The 11,001-nt window shown below is 28.3% G+C and overlaps 1 protein-coding gene across 1 annotated transcript in view; it reads left to right on the top strand.

Annotated features, from left to right (window-relative positions):
- Positions 1-773: 773 nt before the first annotated feature.
- LOC106685879 (tetratricopeptide repeat protein 39C) overlaps positions 774-11,001 on the top strand; it is a gene marked incomplete in the record, with an annotated part of 32,933 nt that continues 22,705 nt past the window's right edge. Inside the window, 7 exon segments of the mRNA XM_067049052.1 lie at positions 774-803; positions 1,339-1,513; positions 4,787-4,915; positions 6,525-6,738; positions 6,863-7,037; positions 7,987-8,184; positions 8,266-8,434. Of these exon segments, the coding sequence (XP_066905153.1) occupies positions 1,340-1,513; positions 4,787-4,915; positions 6,525-6,738; positions 6,863-7,037; positions 7,987-8,184; positions 8,266-8,434 (1,059 nt within the window).

Below are 11,001 nucleotides of genomic sequence, written 5' to 3'. Positions count from 1 at the left end.
TTTTTTTTTTTTTTTTGTTTTAAGGAACAAAATTATCTGTTATTTGATTTCATTATTTAAACAAAATAAATATTTTATTATCAGTAATTTGTTGTTAACATTATGCTCCTTCCTCTTAATTATAATTAATCCCAATTATGATTTGAGTAATTAATAAAATGTTTTTTCCTTGACCTACTTAGGGGGGTGAGGGGGCTGGAAATATTGAGAGTCAGCTGGTGTTTGTTTATGGTGGTTGCAGGGAAATGGTTGTGTTACCTTTTTAATTGTAAAGGAGGCATTTATTGTAAGTTTTTAATAATATAATACAAAATTAAGTAAAACTACAAGTATTAATTATATACAAATAACAATCAGAGCCAATTTTTTAAATTAATCATTGGTTGTTTATACCAGTGTATGCAAATTGTTGTATCTGTCAAATCAATCTGATAATCATAACTAATGATTATTATCACAACTTTATTAGTTAAAATTTATATTAATGGACTATTTTTTATTCTTTTTAATTACTTTGATCTGTGAAGACGACAAATTTCATGTTTTAGCCATTATATGCCATTTTCCTCAAAAAAAAAAAAAGATCTTTTATTACTTACTAAGTCTAAATTAAATTAAAATTAAAGTGTATAAACTTTAAGGATCTAATAAAGTTTCCTTCTATTTCAATAATGATGACGTTATTGCCATTAATCTGGGAAGGCATTGTAAAATTTTATGAATGAGTATTAAAAATATTTAATTACCATTAAAAGATTTAGTAGTTGAATGATTTCTCCAACAGACATCTGTAAAAATAATAGGTAAATACTCGAAAAGGTGTGTTATCTCAGTTTGTATAATTTGATATGTTTAACAATTTTAAAATGATTTGTAGTGCAAATATAAACTAAGATCATTTTATTACCTCTTTAAATTTTACTAAATATGGTTTCTGTAAATAATGGTTTCAACTATGAAATTTTATTTCTACATAAAACTTTGTTCTTAAAAGATTTTCATTGTCAATGTTTATTGACTTTTTTATATTGATATTACATTTAATTTACTAGCATACTATATGACATCTATAAATATTATTACTTGTTTGTCTTCAAAGTAATGACATTAGTCCTCCTTTTCCATTACTGATCAATTAAGATATCATTATCAAATTTCTTTGTGATTGAGAATCGATTACTTGTTATCTCTTTCCTTCATTGTGCTGGTCCCAATAAATGCATTCAGTTATCAGAATGAGTGAGTCATAAAGGATGAGAGTATCAATAAAGATTATGAAAAAACTAATGACACTTCATTTCTAATATTAAACCACTACTTTTTTTAAAACTGTTAAAGGATGCTTCCTGGGTGTTCACAAAATGAAACACAAAAGAATGAAGAGGATTGGGAACTTGCCCGGCGAGGGATATGTCTTATTCTCAATAATAGAAATGAAGAAGCTCAGGCACTATTTGAAAATAAAGGAGAATCTGTTCAGCTAGCAATAGGTCATGCTTATGTAGCATTTATGGTAAATTATTATAATAATATCTTTGATGTATCATGATTATTATTATTTTTATTAATAAAATACATACAAGTGTTTAGTTTCTCTTTCAAATCAAATTGATATCTTTTCAATTTCTTGGATGCTATTAGTCTTCTAAAAAGTTGTCTTAAATGTCTATTTGCACAGGAAATACTTTATTTTATCAAATTTAAGTGAGTGATTTATAACTTAGATACTATTAATATTAAAATAGAATGTGTCTTTAGTAAATAACAGTTTTAAAAAAAAATTTAGAGAATAACAATACTTAAAAAAGAAATTATACTACAGCAATGTATCAAAAACTCGCATAGACAAAATGGGAACTTAAAAATTAGTTTAATCATTATGAAGAAAAAATACTTCTGGATGATGTCATTAATTATTTAATAAAAAAATTCTGTAAAATGAGGTGAGTTTAAGTCAAATAGGACCAGCACACTACAGTGAATCAGTACTGTAAAGTAGTTCGTCATTAAAGCTTTTATTTATGCCGTTTTCAATGGGGCAGTGGTGTGTTGGTATATATAAACAATTTTCATTTCATACGCTCCTTTGATTCAATTTTAGTTACTTACAATTGTTTTTATAACTCGCTGTTTTTAACGGCTGCACTTCACTTTAGTAATGGAATTTAGAGAGGGAAAAAAACACTATGATAATTTTTATGCACAATAGAAGATTATATTTATTGAAGATGGCTTTGTTTCATTTATAAAAACAATGCTCTTCACTGCTTCAAAAATTGAGGTATAATATTATATTTATAAATGATTGACTGTATGTTTTAAAATATAAAGATGTTCGGTGGTACGGTCAAAAAAGGAACAAAAAATAGTTAACAACTATTTATTTACCAGTATTTTGCCGTACTTAGTAGTGGCCACATCAGGGTCTAATTATGTAAATATAAGTGAAAAGAAGATTATACAAAAAGAAATAAAAATAAGATGTACAATAATTAGCATACATAAAAAAAATTTTTTTTTTTTAATGTATGAATATTGGTGTATATTTTACTTTTATTTTGTATATATGTATATATAGTTGACCATAAAAATTGATATATAAGAAGATAGTCAGGGTTGTGGTCAAAGGAGAAACAAAAATAGTTGTAAACTTCCTTTGACCGCAACCCTGACCATCTTCTTATATAACTTACTTTTATTTATTTTTTCATTATTATATAATTTTCTTTTCATTTATATTCACATAATTTTTAACCCTACCATAGATTACATTTTTTTTTTTTTTTTGTATCTAATTATTCTACATAGTCAAAATATTTTTGGAAGACCAATGATTGACTGTCTGTAATGATAAAAGAAAGATGGTCCAGGTTTTCCGAGAAACAAAAACTCAAATAGTCATAAAAACTATTTAATTTTAACCAATGTTTCGTCCCTCGTTGCAGTGCTTCATCAGGGCTAAAAAAGATACAAACGCTTAAATGAGGTCAAAAAAGTGAGCAAATATCTAATAGATAATATATAAGAAATGATATATATTATGATTTCTGTTCTCATTAACTGTCTAAACCTTTTTGTTATTCTAATTTAATTTTACTTGTTATTATCTTTTTATTTTCTTTAATTTACATTGAATTTGCTAGGATCTTTTGAGCTCTGCTCTACCCCTCACACGTGGGGGATAGAGTGGGCTCAGGGATCCTCAGGTCGATTGTGTAAATATTGTTAATAAGAGTGTAAATGTGACTAGAGACTATATCATTTTATTTATTTATTTTTTCATACACATAGTTTGATTATGTTCATTTTGTTTATCCTTCTGTTTTTATGTATTTTAAGAGAGATTTTTTTTTCATTTATTTATTTATTTTTATTCTTATTTTATTTTATTAATGTGATCATTCATCACTATTACCTATTACCCACAACTGTGTGGCAGATTGTAATATCTATCAATGAATAAAAAGTATTTAAAAAAAAAAAAATTACATTGTTCATTTTTATGGAAATTATCATAATTAGCCACACCTTGGTTAAATTTTATTTTTCATAAATCTATTTGCTTACTTTTTTATTTCATTTAAATGTTTCTATCTTTTTGATGAAGCCCTGCAACGTGGGGTGGAACGTTGGACCGAATCAAATAGTTTATGACTGTTTAAGTTTTTTCTATTACCAGACCATCTTCCTTATATCACAATATTTTCATATGTTTTTATTGTATCTTTTTTAGCCCTGATGAACTCTACAAAGTGGGGCGAAACGTCAACAAATAAATGTTTGTGAACTATTTTTTGTATCTTTTTTTACCCCACTCTTAAACACCTCCTCATATTCTGGTGTTTTGTAAAGCATGAACTGTGGCTGGTAAAGGAAGCTCTACCCAACAAACATTACTATTTGTAAACAATCAAAAGCTCTTTCTGCGGCTTCCCTCTAGAGAAATGTTTGCCTGTTGTGTTTGTAAATATGTATATTTGCAGATGTTGTACCTTTTTATTTATTATTTTTAGTTTAATTGTATTTAATTTTTTATCATTTTTTTTCTTTATATTTATTTTCAGAAGTTAGTTGCCTTGTTTTATGATATGACATATAGTTTTATTTTATTTGTTCTAATCTTATTTTATATATTCTGTTAATTATTGTTGTTCATTTCTATCTTTTCAAATCCATTTTTTTCATTATATTTTATGACATTTTATAATTTTATTTTTATTTTGTATTTTACTCTAAGGCTCTAAAGCCTAGTTTTGACACCTACAATATTATTCTAAATGGATCAATCCCAGAATAAATAAAGAATATTATTATTATTAAAAAAAAATGGTATTATTATTTAATTTTTAAATAATAAACAATAAATGGCAACACTGCTTCTCTGATTTGGACACTAGGCTTTCCTTTGCCTAAGGTCTGTTTGTTAGAAGCATGTTTTTAAGCAACACACTCTATGTCTTTAGATATAAAACCCTCCTTGACTTATCTTATATACTTAGCTTATAGTAGGAAGATAGTCCACGTGGTAGTCAAAAAATGTAAAAAAATAGTAGACAAAAACTTTTTATTAGCAACCAACATTTTGCCTCACTTTGCAGAGTTCATGAGGGCTGAGTCAAGAAGGTAGAATGACTCAATTCAACTATCTTTGTACCTTTTTTCACCGCCACCCTGATCATCTTCCTAAAATCATCATATACATCCAACTGATGATTATGCAATTAATTGAATATGGATTGTATCAATTAACATTAAATTCATAACAACTATTATTATTATTTTTTAGAATGCTCTGATGACATGTGAAGAGGACAGCTTAGGAAAAGCAACATCAATCCTAAAAGATGTCGAATCACGATGCGCTCAAAGTCTTGGGTGGTTAAGGGCTATGAAGAACAAAGTCTTTGGAAGAAATGTATGTTAATCTAAATGATAAGTTTCATTCTATTACGATAGCTTGAAAGGCTTAACATTTATTTTATGGTATTAATTATGTGATGCACCAGTAATTTATCTTTTTATCTCAAATTATTTAAGAGGAAGATTGTCTAGGTGTGGTTAAAAGATCTCAAATAGTAATTAAACTATGTATTGTGAGCTGACGGCAAAAAAAAAATTACAAAGAACTAAAATAAAATAAAAAAGTAAGAGAATAAAAGTAAATTAAGGTGTGGCTAAATTTAATTTAAAATATGTGAAAGTATAAATCAGAGTTGGGCAACTATGAAGCTAATAGCTAAAATTGCCATGGATACGATATTTATTTATCAATGATTCATTCATAAATCTTCATTCATTCATAAAGCTATAGCTAAAATTGCCATGGATACGATATTTATTTATCAATGGTTCATTCATGAATAAGGGTCGTATCCATGGCGATTTTAGTTATTATTTTCAACTTCAGCTAATTTTTTCCCATCTCTGGTAAAAATAAACAATAATTACAAAAAAGTATTTGTTCATTTTTTATCTTAACCTTTATTTTATTCTTATTTCCTGTATTTTAGTGTGTACTGTATTTTTATATTTCTCTTTTATCTACTTCTTTATTTGTTATTATTTATGTTTTCATTAATTGTTTAATACTATTATGTAATTCTTGTTTATTTTTACTTTTCACTGTACATCTAATTTTTATACCAACTTTCAAATATTTAAAATTATATTTAGCCACACCTTATTTTACTTTTGTTTCATGTTCTCTATTATCTTACTTTGGTACATTATTTTAGTTGTTTTTTTTTTTTTTTTTAGCCCTGATAAAGCCCTGCACAGTTGGACGAAACATTGCCTCACAATATATAGTTTAATTACTATTTGAGATCTTTTGACCAGAAAAGTTTTGATCTTACTTTTATATTTTACACACAACCAATGAATGATGTTCCAATTTAAAGTATTCATCTCTAATTAATTTTTGATATGATTATCCTTAGTGTTAATAAAGTTTCATGGGATTTTACTGTACCATGAAATTAAGGGTTCAATTTCTCACAGATTCCTTTTAAAATTGTTTCCAAAGTATTATAACATATTTAGTAATTTATATCGATAAAAACCTAAATTACTATCGGAATTTACCAGTAATAACAAAAATAGCTGGAAGGTTGATTTATTTATTTCTGAGATTGAGAAATATCTTTTAAAAAAAATAAGAACAGTTTATTTCGTGTTGGCTCAATCTAATTTAGGAGAAAATCTTTAAAAAGTTTAAAGATCGATTCTCTAAAGTTGCACTTCCAGTTGATCAATTTTAACAAAAAAGTTGCTATAATATCTCAGATGTACATATGCCCTGAATTTTTAATTTTAGTTTAGTACGACTTTTCGTTGTTATGAGTAAGGCAGTTCACAGACATATAGACTATTTTGCAAAACTTGGTTATTTGGGCACGGCTAGGAGACCTCAAAACATATATTTCTTTCAAAAACACGAATTTGAAATTTTCAACGTTCATAGTAATACTTCCTCACAATATTTGAAAGAAAAAAATAAATCATTTTATTTTTTGTTTAAATAGGATCTTAGTACATATGAGAGCCTGGAACAACAGATAGCATTAGCCGATTGCCAAGTTTGTACTGCTTTCTTATCTTTGATGACTCAAGATTCAACTGCCGGATGGGTAAAAGGAGGATGGGCGTTGAGAAAAGCCTGGGGTTTGTACCACAGCACGTACAACTATCTAGCAGGAGAATACAAGAGAGTATTTGGTCTAAATGTCGAACTACCAGGTTAGTTTCCGAATAATGTACTGTTCAATTATATTGAATAAATTAATTATGATTCACAATGAATTCTTTTATTTTTAATAATTATATCATTTAATATTTAATAATTATATCAATCTTAAAAAAGGTTCTGATACGATCCCATGGAGAATTTTATCACAGAAGGGTAACACAAACACAGCTACAACACCTCTCTCTCCAACTGGTACATGGTCGATCCCAAGCACTCCATCAGCTGAGACGCCTACTAATGGATACAAAAGGCATTGGACGAGGGTATTTTCTTCTCTTCAGTCACCGCAGTATGAATTTTTTTTTTATTAGTAGCTATGAATTAATAAAAATATAGTATGTATGCTATAGAAAATTATTAAGGATTTATTTAAGGAAAATGTTCCGGGTGCGGTCAATAGAACTTAAACAGTAATAAAACTATTTACAATGAGTCAATGTTTCGCTCCAATTTGCTGGGCTTCATCAGGGCTAAAAAAGATACAGACTCCTAAAATAATGTAAAAAAGTATGAGAAGAGATAAAAAAAATAAAAGTAAACTAAGGTATGGCTAAAATGATTTAAAAAGAGTGAAAATTTATATAAATATAAACAAAGAAAATAAAAACTTAATTTTAACTTAAAATTTAATATAGGAGAATAATAGATATAATTATTTTGAACAAAAGTAACATTTAATATCTCGTATTATGAGCAGAGATACTAAAATAATTGAGTTTAAAAAGTTACAGGAAGTTAATTTTAAAATTTAACTATTTATGTAGAAATACCAGATCATTTTTTGCTCTGTGGATTTCAAGAGATTCCAACTTTAATTTTTTCATCAAAACCAGATAACCAACTACAAAAATGTGATTTAGTTTTCAGTTAACAAATCTTAAAAATCTGTACTGAATATTTTCTAATGCAGAAATATGATATAAATAATGGGGAGACTACAGTATAGATGAAAGTTTGATATTGGTATTACAATATTATATTAGATTAATTTTACAATATTAATACGAGTTTAGAATGTGGTATTTAAAGAATGGTCAGAGGAATATGGGGTGAGCAAACTATGAATAAAGAGAGAGAGAGGAGATTTTTTGGTTCTAAGGGATTGGATAAGAAAGACACCTAAAAAGAACTAATGTTGGAATATTTGCATTACAATTAGTTTTTTCATATGAAATTAACACTTTAACCATCCTTGATGACACATTGTCGTTTATATTAGTTTATTGTTTCTGCTGCAGATTGTGCGGTGAAGAAATCAGAAGGTTGATGTCTGCTGCTTGTTTTGGCTATGGCCTCTTTCACCTGTGTATATCAATGCTTCCTTCGACACTGTTACGTTTGATACAAATTCTTGGGTTTTCTGGAGATCGTGTAATAGGCCTAGACGCCCTTATGTTCGCAAGGCACGGTCCTGATATGAGAGCTCCTCTAGCTACGTAAGTGAAATGTATTATTATAGAAAAAATATATATAAAATTATTTAAGGTCTCATTATGGTTTGTTGTGTTTCCCATCAGTTTAGCTTTGCTGTGGTATCATACTATAATGAAACCACTACTTGCTGTAGATGTAAGAATGATAACAGCTAGTATTACCGCTGCCGAAACCCTTCTCGAAGAATCCAAAAGTGACTTTAGTCAGTCAGGTCTATTTTTATTTTTCCACGGAAGAGTTTGCCGTTTAAAGGTAATAATTATGCTTCTCTAAAGTCAATAAATTAATTATTAACAAAATTATGATATTTTGTTATTAATTATTTTTCTTTTTTTTTTTTTTTACAAAATACAAACTGCATGTTGCTAAAGAATAACAAGCCTAGATGCTATTTTCATTGATATTTCTAAACCGCTATTGAATGTGGTTAGAATTAAGTTTATAATTATAGCTAGTGAAAGTTCTTTGTTGTTTAAAGATGAATATGGTTATTTTAAAGAGTAATGTCAATTATTGCTATAAGGGGTAATCATGATCTTTAGTTTAACAAGTTAAAGTGTGTTAAATGGAGAAATATTTCCTTCTTTTATCGTGTTAAAAGGATATAACATTTAACATGGTTGAGAGTCTGTTAATAGTTCTGCTAAATGGAGAATGATGTCACGAAACAGACCAGCTGAGCTCCATTTTGCCTGATGTTTTGATAGGTTAGTTACTCGTAGTTCTTGTTGTTTTTGCTTTGTATGTTTTTAAACTCTAATAAAGTAATGGATAAAAATTATAATGAAGTAATGGAAATGAAACTATTAGAGGAAACAAGGAACAAATGAGGTGAAGAAAAGATGATGTAACGAGATAGTTTCTTTGTTTGGTTGTTTAGTGGCGCCAAACTTTATTGGTCATCAACGCCATGTATATTTTATTTAATTTTGCTAATATTCGTTAAATTTTATTTATTTTTTGATTTGATTATTTTATTTATTTATTTTTTTCTTCCGATCAAGTTATATTTTTGTCTGTAAATTTTGTGATTTCAAAAACTGAAACAACAATTCTATTGCCTTATCATCGTCTCCAATGGTTTTTGAGATATCTTGGTTTAGTCCCAAGCTATTGAGGTGTGGTGTAAAATATGGGCATCGTTGGAAAACATGGCTTATTGTTAAATTGTTATTGCAATACTGGCAGTTCGGAGGCGTTTCTTCTGATATAAGATAGGTGAGCCTCGTGTGACCTATTCTCAGCCTAGTCAGTACAACTTCCTCTCTACGGCATTTGCGACTGAAGGTACCCCAGGGCTTGACATCCTTTTTAATAATTTTTAATTTGCTCATTGGGCTTTCGTTCCACATAGATTGCCAATAGATGTAACGAGATTTTATTATAGCTTACAAAGCAAATTGCCGAGAAAATCCACTAGGATCTCCTCTGTATTTAACATTTAACATGGACTGTAAATTAGGCTGCACACAATCCTACACATATAACATTTAGTATTTTAAAGGTTTTTATATTTAACACATCATGAATACCCCTATTAGTATATCTAGAAATATGTTATACATCAATAATAATAAGGCATAAAACCATAATGAATTTTTTTTTCATAACACCTATTTAAATAGGGTTAATAATATTTAAATATATCTATACAATTTATAAATATTTACTTCAGGACTATCTCCTTCTGTAGTAGACCTTGAAAGGCGTTTAATTTTTTTGTTTCTTTGTTTGTGTTCTAATGTGCTGGAGCATGTTTTAGTTATGAACTGTCATTTATATAAACAAATTAACATAAAAACTATTCCAACTACATGTCCATGTCATGTCACTAAATTATTGTGTATTTTCAATTGCTAACTGCTTGTTTGTCAAATAAACTCCGGCATAGTGGGCAGCTCGAGGAACTCATGCAGTTTGTCCGTCTTCATCTTGGAAACATTAAAGACGGCCATTGTCTATACTTTTGTAAATTTGAGGTTGGAGCCTCAGAGAGTGATGATAGGAGGTAGTGTAGCCGAAATTATCTCTGTCAGACTCTCTTTGTTTTTTATAATTATGAGAGATAGATGACCGTGGATGATGAACGAGGAGAAGATGGTTAGGGGTGCGGTCAATGAAAAACACAAATAAGTTCAATTAACCTATTTTTAATGTGCCAACGTTTCGGCTAGAGTTTCTAGCCTTCTTCAGGGCTGTTCGCTGGAAAATCAAACGCCTAATCAATTAGCATTAGCATTAGATGTTATTCATTTATTTTTCAAAAGTATAAGTTATTATAAGGTGCTTTGAGCTCTGGTAATGTCATAATTGTTGGTTTAAGACATGCAGAAGCAGCCTTGAGGCTCAAAAGATAATTTAGTACATTATAATAAATTTACAAGTTGGATTTGTTAGACAAACATTGTTAAATAGAGATTAAAATACTATGGTTTTGTTATTTTTATTGAGGGTGTTATCACAAGATATTATTGCAAAAATGTCTTGGTTTATCTGTGGATACATACAAAATGAAATAAATGAATGGAATGTGGTCCGGGTGCGGTAAAAAAAAATAAAATAGTAAATAATTATACTATTTTTATTGAGCCAACGTTTCGCCTCACGTTGCAGGGCTTCGTCAGGGCTAAAAAAAGATACAAATACTTGACATAGTTGCAAAAAAAAAGAGAGAAAAGAACATAAGTGGAACATAACAGGGGTATACAATGAAAAGTAAAATATAATAAGAAAAATTAAAGGTTGTAAACAGTAAATGAAAAGAGTAATAGTAACAGATGGATAAGAGATAAAATAAGAGAAGAAATATTAAAGAAAGT

Source organism: Halyomorpha halys, unplaced genomic scaffold (assembly GCF_000696795.3).
Source record: "Halyomorpha halys isolate HHAL.00 unplaced genomic scaffold, Hhal_1.1 Scaffold751.1, whole genome shotgun sequence".
Lineage (NCBI taxonomy): Eukaryota > Metazoa > Arthropoda > Insecta > Hemiptera > Pentatomidae > Halyomorpha > Halyomorpha halys.
The sequence above is the reverse complement of the archived record's forward strand: the minus strand, read 5'-3'. Positions and strand labels throughout refer to the sequence as shown.